Source organism: Ananas comosus, linkage group 2, assembly GCF_001540865.1.
Source record: "Ananas comosus cultivar F153 linkage group 2, ASM154086v1, whole genome shotgun sequence".
Classification (NCBI taxonomy): Eukaryota; Viridiplantae; Streptophyta; class Magnoliopsida; order Poales; family Bromeliaceae; genus Ananas; species Ananas comosus.
The window spans coordinates 17,156,812-17,172,887 of NC_033622.1; the positions used below are offsets into that span (position 1 = coordinate 17,156,812).

General features: G+C 38.6%; 2 protein-coding genes, 1 long non-coding RNA gene and 1 other non-coding gene across 5 annotated transcripts; 2 read left to right on the top strand and 2 right to left on the bottom strand.

The window, feature by feature from the left end:
* LOC109706029 (serine/threonine-protein phosphatase 7) lies at nt 1-3,844 on the top strand. 2 transcript variants are annotated; one of them, XM_020226832.1, is made up of 5 exons: nt 26-730; nt 1,580-2,077; nt 2,834-2,980; nt 3,249-3,356; nt 3,473-3,844. In XM_020226832.1, the coding sequence occupies exons 1-5, from the start codon at nt 206-208 to the stop codon at nt 3,584-3,586; spliced, it is 1,392 nt and encodes a 463-aa protein (XP_020082421.1). In that variant the 5' UTR covers nt 26-205; the 3' UTR covers nt 3,587-3,844. The 2 variants fall into 2 exon arrangements, with proteins under 2 accessions (XP_020082428.1, XP_020082421.1); XM_020226839.1 differs by lacking the exons at nt 3,249-3,356; nt 3,473-3,844 and having other exon boundaries at nt 1-730; nt 2,845-2,932.
* LOC109706045 lies at nt 649-4,492 on the bottom strand. Its single transcript, XR_002215025.1, has 3 exons — nt 4,248-4,492; nt 3,883-3,952; nt 649-757 (listed from the first exon to the last, which is right to left on the bottom strand). It is a non-coding gene; the product is annotated as an uncharacterized LOC109706045 (long non-coding RNA).
* Nucleotides 4,516-5,292, top strand: LOC109728307 (calvin cycle protein CP12-3, chloroplastic). Its single transcript, XM_020258688.1, has one exon. It carries the CDS (start codon nt 4,516-4,518, stop codon nt 4,957-4,959), a length of 444 nt encoding a protein of 147 aa, XP_020114277.1. The 3' UTR covers nt 4,960-5,292.
* TRNAW-CCA lies at nt 8,736-8,807 on the bottom strand. Its single transcript has one exon. It is a non-coding gene; the product is annotated as a tRNA-Trp (tRNA).

Here is a 16,076-nt window from a genome sequence, read left to right on the forward strand (position 1 = left end):
AATTATAATTTCTATTCGTTTTAGGAAAATGTTTTTGATTCGGCGACTGCATCTTATCTTACCGTATAAATGAAATCTCTTTTTGATCGAGATCGAGTGCGGTACCTCCTCTTCTTTCCTTTCTATTGATTCTCGGTGAATTAAAATTCCCGGCCCTTTCGTCCCACCCAAATCTCCTCCTCGTCCTCCTCTCACCTCGCTCTCAATGTCGCACCAGGGGGAGGAGATCTCCTCCTCCTCGACTCCTCCTCCTCCCTCGTCCTCTTCTCCTCCGAGCGATCCCACCGCCGCCTCCGTTGGGAGCCGATCGTGCCCTAACCCTACCGAGACGCCGCTCGCGTGGCCCTCCGATGGCTCCCTCACGCGCGAGTGGATCGCCGGGCTCACCGCCGCCCTCGACTGGTCGTCGCGCCACCTCCGCCCCCCCGAGCTCCCCTCCGTGCTCCCCCTCCCCCTCCTCCAGCGCCTCGTCCTCGCCGCCTCCAACATCCTCCACAAGGAGCCCAATTGCCTCAGGATCGACATGGACGGCGACGACGACGCGGAGATGCGCCGGAGCGGCGCCGCGGTGGTCGTCGTCGGCGACGTGCACGGCCAGTTCCACGACGTGATCTTCCTGCTGGAGCACGCGGGCTTCCCGTCCGAGAACCGGATCTTCGTGTTCAACGGCGATTACGTGGATCGGGGCGCGTGGGGGCTTGAGACCTTCCTCCTCCTCCTTGCTTGGAAGGTCTGTCCGGCCTCTTCTTCTTCTCTCCTGGGTTAAAGCAAAGATTGGAGATTTAAATTTTTTTTTTCTGTTTTCCTGAATATATATTGTCGCATGTTTGTGCTAAAAAAATTCGCCTTGCCGATTCTCTGGTGGGATTCTGAGTACTAGGGATGTTTGTTTCTAAAGCTTTGAAAGAAGGGATCTTTAGAAATTTAGATGCTCCTTGCAAGAATATCTATACTGCTGTATGTGTTGTCTTCATAGTGAGGTGCTTCACTTGGTAAGCATAAACTACAGAATCATCTTTTATGTTAGTGAGGAAAAGTTGTGCGCATATTCTCCTCCACAGACCAACACCTATTGGATTGATTTTAGACATAAGCGTGCAGTAAGTTTTCCAACAGGGGACGGTGAAAGAGTTTTTTTTTTTTTTTTCCCCCTCTTTTTTTTTCGTGCTCATAGCATATAGATAATAGATATCAGGGTATTGAAGTTTACTTGACCCGAACTCCTGTGTTTACGTGAAGATACCTAATTGCTTTCCAAATGCACAAACAACCAAGTGGAACTTAGAATGGAGCAACCTAATGCATTGCAAGAGATGGCATTTTCTTATGCACCTTTTGAAACAGAAATAACTGATTTATCTTCCAGAAGAGGTCACGGTTTTGTAGAAACATTAATATTTTAGTTAATTGAAACAAATTCCCGAAAAATGTAGCAATAGCATCATCTTGTTCCAGTGGTTCTTTTTCTAGCATATGCATCTGTGGACATTTGATGGAGACACATGTTATTGTTGGTTCTTGTTCCAGTGTTGCCCTGACTGATTTTCAACTGTTCGCATGTTTCCTTTTTGACTTGTAGGTCTTTTTGCCGCACCGAGTATTCCTTCTTCGTGGTAATCACGAATCCAAGTACTGCACATCCGTATATGGCTTTGAGAAAGAGGTAATGGTTAAATACGGAGATCAAGGCCCACAAGTTTATCGAAAGTGTTTAAGATGTTTTGAAGGTCTCCCCTTGGCATCCATTATAGCAGGTCGTGTTTACACTGCTCATGGAGGGCTCTTTCGAAGTGTGTCACCTACTCCTTCATCAAAGAGATCAAAAGGCAAGAAAGGTCGCAAGGTGATCACGAATGTTGATACAAGTATTCTTAAACTCGGTTCTTTAGAGGAGTTATTAAAGGCAAGGCGGACAGTTCTTGACCCACCATGGGAGGGTTCAAACTTGATTCCTGGTGATGTGCTCTGGTCGGACCCTTCACCAAAGCCCGGTCTGTCGCTAAATGAAGAAAGAGGGATTGGATTGTTATGGGGTCCTGATTGCACTGAGGAGTTTCTAAAGAAATACAATCTTAAGGTTTGTTTTTGTCACATTTATTATCCTTTATCTTGTTGAGCAAATTTTTGATTATGTGATTGTGATTTAAAAAGAAAAAAAGGAAATCCCTCGTAATTGCATAGAGTGAAAAAGATGCACATTTATGAGGTTGTATTTAGTCAGTAGTCTCACTTATGTTTCAAGGTTATTCAGCTTTGGTTGCCCTTCTGATGCCGGCAAATTATTTCTTTTAGCATTAAATCTGCTTAAATTGATGCTTGTTAGTATATGTTACGACTTCTCCAACGGTATTAAGAAATTAAACTATTGGCAAGCCGGTCATGATCACATAAGGATGACATTAAATCTAGCAGAGATGTACAATAATACAGTTAAAAGATAGGTTTTGTCGAATGTCTTATAAAAAACCTAAACAAAAATACTGCTCGCACTAGATAAAGCTTGAAATAGTTCAGTGTTTTGGCCCATGTCTGTTAATTTGGATTCCAATCCAATTTTTACGTCCAGCAGGTAGAATTTTCCCAGTTTAGTGACTCTGTTAAATTTGATCGAGGAAATTTATCCACTAGTAATGGGATTTATTTGACAAGCTATCATAAGGTTTGTAATCAAAGAAATTTCTTTTATAAATGAGCGAATTTCCAATGATTGTTGCAATCAATTACATTGCAAGCTCCTTGGAGGTTTTTCTATTCTGTGCCTTTTCTAGTTTGATTTTATCATGTCAAATCTTTTGTGCAAATTTGCTGAAATTTTTTGCTTTTGAAAACATAGCTGATTATCAGGTCACATGAAGGCCCTGATGCAAGGGATAAACGGCATGATCTAGCTGGAATGGACAATGGCTATACAATAGATCATCAGGTGGAATCAGGGAAGCTGATTACCCTCTTCAGTGCTCCAGATTATCCCCAATTTCAGGTTCTACTCTCATTTTACGTTTGATTTTCTTGAAATCTCGGGCATGTAGCGGCGGTAAAACTGGAAAAGATAAATAGATTTACACCTTTTCTTTTAGCTACTTGTTTGAATACTACATTCTCTTAGCGGTAGGATTTGTGTGGACCTCATTTCTTTCTCGGGAAGATCCAGGAATAAGTTTTGTGGGATTTAGCATACCAAAGGTTAATAGTTCAATACCATATAATCTGCCTAAAGTATAATATGTCATTGTTCATGTTTCTGGCAGGCAACAGAAGAGCGATACAACAACCGTGGTGCCTATATTGTTTTGCATTTTCCTGATTTTACTACTCCTGAATTCCATAGTTTTGAAGCTGTAAAACCTAGGCCTAAGGTATGTCATATGTCCTATATTTGGACCTTTTATGTCACATAATTTATCACTAATATATGTTTTCTTCTTCAAAACATAATAATCGCTTATATCACGGAAATGGGGATGTGGTGTAGGTGGGAGCCTACTACAACTTTGAGGAAGTGATTGACTCGGATGAAGAGTTGGATCTTCAATCCATGGATAATGGCTCGTCACTCGACGCTGTTGCTTCTACCACAGTAGATTGATTATTTAAATTATGTGTTTCTTTGTGTATCTTAGAATTTGCTGTTGTAGATTTATACAGGCCAAGTCTGTCATCTTCAAGTGTAGAGAAAGGATCAATATGCAAGTTATGACCATTTTTTGCCTGCTCTCTTAGCAATCTACTGTTCGGGCATTTGTCTTCTTGTTTTTGTTTTTGTCGCTGTAATTTTGGATCCTTCAATAGATCATCAATACAGCATCTTTTCAGCTCCAGGTTATGGAGGAGGTTCAACTAATAATATCCATTCTCTTTATAATTTGTAACGTAATGCTGTACCTGTTAGTTGCCGCGTTTGTGGAGTGACGCTGGATCTTGGGACCTAGTGGTTTCCATGCGTGGAGCTTTCCTATAGAAAAATGTCATTCTTATCAGAGTTGTCGACGATTAAATGTCTATTGTAAGTTTTAAAAAAATTTCTGTGAAAAGTGTAGCTCGGATAAATTACAACACTGGCCACTGAAATTATACTGAGTTGCACCTGGTACACTGAATTCAAAATTTTCGTTTCAAACAAATCTAAATCTGTCACTTTGTGTTTGATTATATCAGGTCCTAAAAAGGGAGTGCATCTAGTTTGCTGGAGCAGTGCTCCACAATCGAAGCGTCACTAAATTATCTGGTACAAAAAAAAAATTGCCCACCGGATCTCAATTTTGCACTATTGTCGTCCACGTCGCCGCAACTGCTGCCGACTTCGAGCGTTTTGTGAACACTCACTCGATAACTTCGAAAACAATGCATAGGGCCAAAAAAAAAAACAGATAATAAATTATAATAATAAAAATAAAAATGAATTAATTGAGAGACTAAAATAGGAGACCACCACGACCGCGTACAAGGTCATCGTTCCTTGTGATCGCTCCCAATTAATTGGGTTTGTTTCCCATAGGCCATAGCCATAGCACGGGAATGGCGTCGTCTCTCTTCTTCTCCTCCTCCTCCTCCTCGTCTCTCCCTTCCGCCCGATCCGACCTCCGCGATCCCTCAGGCGGGGATCGCCGGGCGCGGGTGTCGCTCCCTCTCCCTCTCCCGCGGCGGGGGCGGGGGCGGGGGCGGGGATGGAGGTCGGCTGCGGCGGGCGGGGGGGCTGGGAGGAGGTACAAGGGGACGGCGATGAGGGAGGAGGCGCTGACGGAGATGATCGAGCGGAAGGTGGCGGAGGCGATGGAGGCGTGCGCCGGGGAGGAGGGCCAGGCCTCCGACGGCTGCCGGGTCGCCTGGGACGAGGTCGAGGAGGTCAGCCAGGCCAAGGCCGACCTCCGCCGCCGCCGCGCCGAGACCCATGCCGACCCCCTCGAGCCCTTCTGCCGCCACAACCCCGACTCCGACGAGTGCCGCGTCTACGACGACTGAGAACAAACGGAGCGGATCATCATCCCATCGCAAATCTTCTTCTTCTTCTTCTTCTTCTTCTTCTTCTTTAAAAAATAAAAAATAAAAAACACAGAGTGAAGTGTAGTTTCCTCTGGTGTTCTGCTGTACTTTGTGCGTGTTTCTGTAACGTCGTAATAAGATAGATGCTAGTGAATATGAAGAATATATAGATACAGACGGGGTGTTTCGATTGCGATCAGCAGCGTACGCGTCTGTGCTTGGCTTCGCAGCTAAAGCATATTAATGGGTTGTTTGGTATTTTCAAGCAAGCAAGCAAGCTGTGGCACGCCCAGCTATCTGTTAATGTATGTATTTCTAGAGTGCCTCTTGTTTCCTACTTGTAAGACAAAACCGGAACATCCTCCCTCCGCCTGTGCGATCGACCCTGTTACGGCCTCCAGCTTAAGCACGCCCCCTCTAAGGCCTAAGCACAGCTCGAGACGTTGGTTATTATTAGCACGCTATCTCACCAGTACCGTGCTGTTAATTCCTGATTGCCTCTGTATGAATGAATAGCTCTTGCCTTCTAGTCAAGAAGCGAACCGGTTAGGAACATTCTCATCCTTGCGCGCGGTTCAGCAATTTAACAATTCTGATGAAAATTGGAAAGTTTTGTTAGCGTCTAACAAGCTTTTCGGTGGCTGGATTACTCAGTCCTGAAGAGTTTCAAAGAACTTTTATATAATTAACAGTTAACTCCGGTAAGAATCTTGAGAAGGGTTAACAGATACTGCAAATACAGATTTTATCGGCACCGCCACAAGTTCAAGACCGCAGAATATCTTAATCTTTTAAATAGATGTCGTAACCTAGCAAAAGGGAATAATTTAGAAGATGGTGATGAGCTTTTGAAGAGATCAAACAAGTAAGTTGCCTGCTTAATATCCGAGTTGGATGGAGCAGCATAAAGTGGTTGTCTGATTAAATAATAATTTGTCCGTAGAGAAGTTTAGAAGAAGCTGAGAGCTGACCGCAGCGAAAAGTGTCTCTTCTGCACAACAAACTCGGGAAGTAAGCTTGAGGAAATTAAGACCATTGAATTTCATTACCTTTTTTTTTTTTAAAAAAAAAAAAGAAAAAAAGCTGCCATGCAGTTGCTGTTTTCGGTTCCCATTATTACAACATGCATGATCTGTAAAATATTGCTAAAATTAAGGTTATGACAACAACTTAATTTAATCTAGGAAACCACTACAAATAAGCAGAATTAATCTATGAGAAGTATACAATTCTTTCAAAGAAAATTGAATCTTTCTTATAGTGTATTAACGAATCACTAAACCATCATACTTGACCTAAGCAAAACAAGAAAGTAAAAAATAGAACAAATTACAGTGCCGTGGCTGAGAGTGACGATGCGATGATGTCTCTTATGTTCTTCCTGAATCTTCCGATGAACCCTGTTTTTGCAAACAACCGTTGTACTCTAAAAGCTTAAACTATTAGAGAACGGTATTTAAATATTTTTATATTTAACAGACAATGCCTTTATTACTGAGATCAGTGCACATGAAATCAATCAGGAGCCTGATGATGTTCCGGCAGCAACAACTTCGAAGAAGCCCTCAAGGCCTTCGCTGGCAATGAAGCAGATTGATAAAGTACAACCTATTCCGGGGACCCTGCGTAACAGCGGTAAGAGGAAGATGCGTTGGTGTAGATTTAGGTTCCTTCATTTACCATATTGTTATTTGCATGGTTTTGGGCTGGCAATTACATCTCAGTTTCTACTTAAATTCATGCAGAGTATCAAAGTTGGTCATGCTTGTCCGAGAGTCTATAGAGGGTGGGGTGTTTTAGAATTTGGAATTTGTAAATGGAAAAGATGATTATATTAGGTTCTCTTTGTTTGGAATGTCGGTGGATTTTTTTACATTATGCCATTTGTATTTGCAATTGGTATGCGGACTTTGTAAATAGTCTTACAGTAAGTTAATTGATATGTTGGTGAAAATCCATGACCCGAGCAATTGTTCACTTCGTCTGCACATCGATTCTTTTCTTCTTGATCGACTTTTCTGAGTAATTTGAGATGTGGTACAACTTTTGATCTTCTACTAGCTCTGCCTGGCTCATACTGTAGTTAAGCCAAGTATGCATGCAGGCTACAGCTCATAAACTCATACCTCGTGGGTCAATGACTTGATTAGCAGTTTTATACAACCTAGTTCCTTGCCGTGGTTTATGATCAAATTTTCAACTCCGACCTGTTGCCGAGTATCTGGCAAATTCAAAGGCGTTTGCTTTTTCTATGTTACTTGCTTTGTTTATTTCTTAAGCACCTGTTTGGTTCGGAGTTAAGGGATAGAATAACCTCTTAATCCCAAAGTAGTTTTCAAACACCGAATTTGGAGGGTGGGATTAGCTAACCCCCATCCCACGATTCCCACCCCACTATTCCAACCAAACAATACACTATTTTACCCACTGTCCTTCTTATCCCATCTACTCCAACCAAACACTATTTTATCTATAACTGGACTAAACCCAATTCTCAACCAAACATAAAATTACTCAAACCCCATCTTAACTCTGAACTTAACTCTATCCCTGAAATAACAAGTTTTTACTTAACCTCGAACCAAACGGTGGCTAAAAAAACAAACTTAGCCAGAAATATGAATTAATTATGATTCGAATTTAGGACCTCGGATACCGACCATCAAGCCTCTTTTCTTTTTCTTTTTTTTTTTTTTTCTTAATGTGCGTACGTTGGGAAATAAACTTGAGCTAATAAGCTCTGATGCAGTGTAACAATACTTCTGAAAGAAACACTGTATTAAAATTCTATCAATAGATCCTATTTTCAGCAGAGATGTAAACATCGGATCAAAGATTTTATTTTTGAACCTTTAAAATCTTATTTTAAATTTTTACTGCAGCAAAAACAGCGTAGAATGTGATTATTTTTAAATTCTATATAGTAAACATTCAGTCACCATTTGGTTCGGAGTTAAAAGGTGGAATAACTTTTTAACCTCGAAGTTATTCCCAAACATTCAATTTGAAGGGTTGGGTTAGCTAATCCCATCCTATCCCAACCAAACACTATTTTTTATTTATAATAACTTACAATCCTATCTAGACTAAACTCAATTCTCAACCAAATACAAAATTACTTTAACCCCATCTTAACCCTGAACTTAACCATATTCTAAAAATAACAAGTTTTTATATAACCCCGAGCCAAACGGTAGCACAAAGAATGTGATTATTGTTGAAAAAAGAAAGTGCGCCAATTATGTAAAGTCCACAAAGTAGATGCTGCTATTTGAATATACTTGAAATTCTCATTGCTAATTTTCCAACTTTGTTTCCATCTGTTATATTACATTTTGCATATTACAATAAATTGAATATTTTTATTGTCCTATCAAAAAATATAAAGCATATCTTTATATATTTTTTTCCAACTATATTTTATTTATTAGCGTTAGATATGTGCTAATACTAAATGGGCTTTTAGCTTAAATCGATTTTGCTTTCGAATGTATGAAAATATCATGCCTTAGCCTAACTCAATTTTGTTTTTAGATGTACAAAAATTTCATCAATCCAATGAAATGGGTGAAACTAAGTTACATTTTTTTAAAAAAAAATCCAATGAAATGGGTGAAACTAAGTTACATTTTTTTTAAAAAAAAATCCAATGAAATGGGTGAAACTAAGTTACATTTTTTTTTAAAAAAAAACAACTTAAATATTACAATAAATAAAATATTGTAATCATCAACAACATTAGAGCTGATGGGATTTGAACCCGACGTGAATCGAACACGCAACCTTCTGATCTGGAGTCAGACGCGCTACCATTGCGCCACGGATCCTCATTTAGAATCAAGTGTTCACGATAAATAGTAAAGCTCAAATTGGCCACCATCACCTAAATTATTGAATTCGATCTTTTTTTCTTTTTTATTTTTTATTTTTTATTTTTTACCCCTCTTAATTCATAATTATTTTCATTTAATTTTGATGGAATAAAAAGTAAACTATACAGCATGGGCATAACTCAGCACCCAATAAAGTAGACCAAGGTTCAGGAAAATATTATATATATATATATATATATATATATAGAGTGTAGAAGTACTGTACTATCGGAAGTATAGAATATTTGATACTTCTAATTTTTTGACTATTGAATCAAGAATTATACGGTTGGGATAATTGCGGTCCCTCCTAGGATTGAATAGTACTTCTAGGGTTGAGTAGTCTCCACATAATAATAATATTAATCCAAAAATTAGAAATAATTAAAGAAACTGATCTAAGTATTAAAAAGTCAAAAATACCATATTCTCTATAATTCTGATAGTACAGTAGCTTTCTCTCTCTCTCTCTCTCTCTCTCTCTCTCTCTCTCTCTCTCTCTCTCTATATATATATATATATATATATATATATTCCAGACCTTGTGTTGGTGTAAAATCCAAAATCTCCAAATCTCATTTAGTTTTATAATTATTCTTATTTATTGTCTTTTATTATGTTAATTAATTGGATGGATTAAATTTAATTTATTCCTCCTTTATTTCACATTAAAGCTTGAATTAAATGGAATTAATTAGTGGAGTAGAATGTTGGGGTATTCAATGTTCTATTCACACCCTTTTATATAGTACTCTTTCTACTGTTCATGACATGAACATTGCAAAGAGAAATATTGGAGGACATATATTTTTTCTATCTATTATTTTTATCTATTTGGCTTTGATCTTTTTGTCATCGGGTGTTGAAAGAGTCTTCATCAACCTTCTTCACGATCGTGCTCGCAGGAGGAGGAATTCCGGTCGTACCTTGGGGTGTTGTTCCCGGTTAATCCCGCACGTAAGGACGGGAATACGCCTTAGGGCAGTGCCTCACACGCTTCCGGATCAATTAAGTATTTATTTGGATATAGCAATTATCTGTAAGTTGTATTTATAATAAAATTTAGTTAGATTTAAAGTACAATTAGATTTTCGTTGCGGTATTTGTTCCAACAATCTAAGGCGTATTTTCGATTTGATTGTGATTGAAATCTAACGAGTACTAATCCGTATTAAATTAATTTTATATGTATATAATTTGTTTGTTAATTTGTTTGTTAACTTATTTGTAAAATTGGCATTCAAACATAAATTTTTCGGAGATTAGCACTTTAACATGTAATTGTATATTATTTAATTTACTGTTGAAATTATAATTTATTTGGTGATTATTTAAAAAAAAATTATTTTGCTTTTACTGTAACTCTTAAAAATAAAAAAAAGCTTTGCTACAGCAAAATTAATTTTAAATAATTTTGCTACAGTAAAAATAATTTTATTGGAGTGCGGTTATAGAGTTTTGCTACAGTAAAATTCTTTGGTAATATATATATGTGCTATAGTATTTTAAAGACAGGTTGTACGGATATTTATTTTTTTAAAAAAGATCTGCTACAGTAAAAAAATTTTCCGGTGCAAATACATATACTATTTTGTGACTTAAAAAAAAAAAAAAAAAGGTTAGATTTCTTTAAGCTTTATTATTAAATATTATTGTTATTGTTTCAATATTGGGATTTGAAACCCACAGTTTGTTTAAGCACAGTCTTTGAACAAAGTCGTGTAACCAACAGCACCACTTTACTGTAATCATTTTGTTTGATGCATATTGCTTGCATTATATTTTGTAATGAAAAGATCTAATTGAGATAAAATTTTAAAAAATTATTTAGGCCATCTATTTGCTGTTGAACCCCAAACCCCATTAGACATAATTAACCTCATGATTTTAAGTTTTGATATATCGCAGAACTTGTGGGGGTAAATCTTTTATCTGTTGATAAATTTTGATATTATAATTGCTCTCGTGATTTTATCCTAGTGTTCATCTTAGAAACGAATTTTGCAAATTCTAAGACTGGCAGGTAAATTATTTTGAGACATAAATTTATTAGATGGTTATTTTCATAATATTACTTATTTGATTTTATCAGATCTGAACAGAACTTTGCAGATTATTTGACGAACGGCCTGAATAGGACTAAGGTCCTGGAGTCATCGAGGGGGATGGGACTTGCCCATAATGGGCCTTCCTGCAGTGGGAACCCAACCTTTGTGATAGGAGATTCCTTGAAGAAGGTTCAATGTGGTAAAAATAAGCTGTCAGATTGGCCAAAGATCACTTTCTACAAATTTTATAAAAGAGCTTTAGTTCCAATCCCATCCCTATGATGAGTAGTGCTCTGTGTAGTGGATTAGGTTGAGCTGAGAGCTCTTAATGGGATCCAAGGCGATAATTTTCGCGAGATGTTACTCTACACACATCCCTAGAGGAAACCACCTATATAAGAGTATCCGTATGTGGCCGCGGCTATGTGAATAGGCTATACATAGAAACTTTTATGAAAAATCAAGGTACTGTGCATGGCCATTAACGCACAGACCCGCAACGGAGAATTCTGTACTGTGTGTGTGGTAGTAGAAGTTAGGGCCAAAGGAACGTAGTTCAAGACCTGCTTCACTCCGATTCCTTCTGATGAAAACTATTTACACTAAGTGGGGTTAAGTCTTTTAAAGACATCTCGTATATTGCATAGTATAAATACCCGATGATTAATTTATTTATTTGTTTAATTTTGATTTTGTGATTTTGAATTTTGTGGGGGATTGTTGGTGTAAAATCCAAAATCTCCAAATCTCATTTTTTATAATTATTCTCATTTATTGTCTTTTATTATGTTAATTAATTGGATGGATTAAATTTAATTTATTCCTCCTTTATTTCACATTAAAGCATGAATTAAATGGAATTAATTAGTGGAGTAGAATGTTGGGGTATCCAATGTTCTATTCACACCCTTTTATATAGTACTCTTTCTACTGTTCATGACATGAACATTGCAAAGAGAAACATTGGAGGACATATATTTTTTCTATCTATTATTTTTATCTATTTGGCTTTGATCTTTTTGTCATCGGGTGTTGAAAGAGTCTTCGTCAACCTTCTTCACGATCGTACTCGCAGGAGGAGGAATTCCGATTGTATCTTGGGGTGTTGTTCCCGGTTAATCCCGCACGTAAGGACGGGAATACGTCTTAGGGCAGTGCTTCGCACGCTTCCGGATCAATTAAGTATTTATTTGGATATAGCAATTATCTGTAAGTTGTATTTATAATAAAATTTAGTTAGATTTAAATCACAATCAAATTTTCGTTGCGGTATTTGTTCCAACACCTTGTCCCTCGACAAAAGCTTCCTGGAAAACTCTGTTCTCTCAGCTCCTAATTAGAGGCATTTCATTCTCACGTATAGTGGATATAGATTACTATTTCGAAACATTCTACCACAGAAAAAGTTTTCTATTGTCCAAACTGCCTAGAAAATTTTAATGTACACACTAATGGGAATGCTTATTTTACTTACGTTCAAAATTAAAGAATTGAGGTTATATGTTTTTAAAAGCACCATGTCATTACTACTTATATGTTTTCGGTCTTTAAGAAGGTTTATATGGTTAGAATAATAACGATCTTTTAGAATTGAATTGACGGTTGGTTGAATAATATAATTTAAAGAATAAAATCAGTTAAAAAAAATAAATTTAATGGTAAAAAAATTATAAGGACGGAGCATTTCATACTTTTAGGAGCATGGAGCATTGCCGGACTCCAAAATTAAATAGAGTATGTATCGGTTGTCTCGAACCAGACATGTGGTTTGAGGGCCGGCTTGTCCCAGCTGATTGTATTGTGCGTGTTGCATCAGCTGCACGAGCGTCTTCCTAATTCGTGACGTAAAGGGGGCCCGGTATGGCCGAATCCGTTGTTTACTTCAGTTACAGAGTAGGAACTTGGGGCCTTTAAATAAATTTCTTCGAAATATTTTTTTTTTTTGAAAGAGATAGGTAGCACGCTACCCGCTTCGTTTATTTCATTAAGAAATAAACTTAGCTAGAAATGTGAATCAACTAGGATTCGAACTTGGGACCTCGGGTACCAACCACCAAGTCCTTTGCCACTTGCTCTAGGGACGGTCGGTTTTGAAATATTCTTGGTAAGGATGCCTTTGGTGACACTTGGCAATTAATTATCGTGAGTTCACCTTCCGTTGCGACCGTAAATTACTTCGTTTCTGATTTACTAGGTTTCTAAATTCTAACTGAGATCAATTGATTGTAGCGCATTTCACAAATGCGAAATGCGTGATGCATCATCCTCTCTCATCTTTCTCTCCTCCTTTTACTATGTTTTTGCACGTAATCCTAGCAATGTGATGCGGTGGGGAGTGTCTCCAACAGCACTAGCACCTGTCCACATTCAGATTTTTCGTCCTTTTTTTTTTTTTTTCACAATTAATCTTTTTATAGTCTTAAATGGGCCGTGAGGTTCTCTCTAGGCCTTCTAAACATGGCCTGTCTAAATTCGTGGCGGGGCCAAACCCAATTTAAGGCCCAAATTGCGAGCCTCTTTCTAGGCCCATGCGCGTTTGTGTTTTCTTATGCAGCTTGTATACGTTTTGGCATCTGCATCTTACATGTGTCTAACTTACTTGCAATTTGAAATATTATTATTCACTTTAAGATCTTTGGCTATAAATTAAGATTTAAGATCTTTGGCCATAAATTAAGATTTTTTTTTAATCAATTGTTGCAATTGCGATAGCCGGTACGTCAGAGAAGAGATTAACATAAATAAATAGAAGAAAGAATGGACTGTACTATATATATAGACTTAATTATACTATATTATATTATATTTTATCGTTTCTTTTATTTCTCACGCTGTACTGTTTTTTTTTTTTTTTTTTTCAAAACTCCACTAAATTATTCTTTTATGTCAATTCATACATTAAAATTAATAGAGTTATAATAATTTAGATGAAAGCTAACAATTTTATCAGAACATACTGTTTAAGTTGATTTTATTAAGTTTATATATATTTATTATACTGGGGGGTGGAGCCGTGGAGGGGAGGGCCGGAGGGGGGTCTAGATTTTTCATTTTCTCGTCTATGTCCTCGGCATGTGTCCTTTTCTCGATCCGTGGCCTCCTCCACTTAAAAATCATGCCGTACTTGGACGTGGAAATGTGGGATCAGTGGAGACGTGATTACTATTGAGCAGGATAGGATATATATATTCAAGTCAAGGGTATACAGAAATTAAGAAAAAGAAAAATGGAGGGCAAATGGAGAGAAAATTAATCCACGAACAAGACTAATCATATGTAAATATTTATTTGGCATCCATGAAGGCGGGCCCGATTAGTTATTTGTGACATATGATATGACCTCTCAGATTTCGGTTCGCAGGTCTTCCCTCTGATTGAGACTTGACTCGGTCCCTTACGACCGGACCCCTATGTCTCGTGTGGGCCACAATATTCATTCATTACGCACAAGTTGCTGAGGATGGGACTCCTTATGATTAATACGAGTTGAGTTCGCAGAAGAGTAGTCGAGCTCAGTTTCCGTTGCAACCAATGAATATTAAGTTCACAGTAGAGTAGTCGAGCTCAGTTTCCGTTGCAACCAATGTATGACGCTCGTTTGCAACGTAACCGGATGATGAACCCGAGCTGTGTTCTAGCTCAGATTCCTATAATCCAAATTGATCAGTTACTTGGATCGTTAAAACTAGTATTTACCGGCAAGATCACATTTGTTATTACCAGAGAAATTAAGTATTCTTGTGCGCCCCGAATTACATAAATTAAGACTAACTTTCTTTTGATTACTAATTGTTGTTTCTAATGCAAGTGGTAAGGGATTTGATGATTGGTATCCAAAGTTTCATGTTCGAAACCTAATTATTTTATATTTTTATTTTATTATTATTAAAAAAATAAAATAAAATGGATAGCATGCACGGCTATTAAGAAAATCCTCATTTACCATGGTACCCTTAGACAAATCGACTAAATAAATTTGATTTTGTAATAATTTTGCGCGGATGATTTTAATGAATCGGATCTAAATAATTAGCGGCCGAATGATATCAATAATAGCGACGTATGAACAAATGGGTCGGGTGTGGTTCGGGCTCCGCGTTAATTGGATTCGCTGTTGTTGGTGGTGCCAGTGAGGCCCATGTGGTGTGCTCCCCGACGCACATTTCTCTCACACCAGGGCCGTCCGATCACCAGCTGTGGCGCATCCAAACGGCGTACTAACCTACGCTTTACCGTGGGATCAGTACGACGGTCCACGTCCACGCAGTGTTTCGTTGTACGATACTATGTTACCACCAGCTGTCCATGTTCCGGTTCCACCAATCCACCGATTCCTATTCCCACCGTCGCTCTACGAAAGGGCCATTTCCATTCCCCTCCCCTTCTCCGCCAACAAAGTCTATATATATACTGTGACACTTATAAACATCATTTTTTGAAAATAAAAAATATATATATATTTTCCGGCCGGTCAATTATATTTTTATTCTTTTTTTTTAAAAAAAATTACAATAATAATATTTTTTTCTGTAAAATAATAATAATAATAATAATAATAATCGTATTGTAGTTCGTAGGTGGTAACAGTTTTCGTGGGAGCGGCGTTAGAAAAGGTTCGCGGTGTGGGGACCAGGACCAGCTCGCGGAGCCTCGTGATTCGGTACGCCGAATCGACGGTAGGACGCCGTTTCCCACCCCCGATCGACGTCTATCGTGCGCACTAACGGGTGACCACTTGCCCGGCCGCATGTGAATATGTGATAGAGAGGTTGTTGTTGGGGCGCGGGGCCCACGTGAGCTGTCCCGAAACCGTAATTACGGTGCTGCGGCGTGGGCGTTCGTTAATTCCCGCACTGGGATAAGCGGCAAGAGAGAAAGATGCATGCATCCGTTACACGCAAGAGGCCCCGACCGGAGAAGATGGGGACGGTGTACAAAGTATGAGTACGCACGCCGGTGTGGGCCACGTGTCGACCGGACCCTTGGCGTGGCCGCGGTACCCGCACGTAAGCGGATAGGAAATGCGCCCGAAAGCGTGAAACGTGTCGAGCACGGAGCACGCTGCGTTGGTGCTCGCGGTTTTGGACGAACCTCCGATTTTGACTCCTGAACCGCGGGGTAAAAAAAAGGACGAGCCAGCGCCCAGCGCCCAGCGGTGGGGACCAATCTCCACATC

Bases quoted from the DNA above. Each gene is read 5' to 3' on its own strand.
- LOC109728307 (XM_020258688.1), top strand. From the start codon at position 4,516: ATGGCGTCGTCTCTCTTCTTCTCCTCCTCCTCCTCCTCGTCTCTCCCT.
- LOC109706029 (XM_020226832.1), top strand. From the start codon at position 206: ATGTCGCACCAGGGGGAGGAGATCTCCTCCTCCTCGACTCCTCCTCCT. The intron at 2,078-2,833 runs GTTTGTTTTTGT...TTGAAAACATAG, and splicing joins TAAAGAAATACAATCTTAAG to CTGATTATCAGGTCACATGA. The intron at 3,357-3,472 runs GTATGTCATATG...GATGTGGTGTAG, and splicing joins CTGTAAAACCTAGGCCTAAG to GTGGGAGCCTACTACAACTT.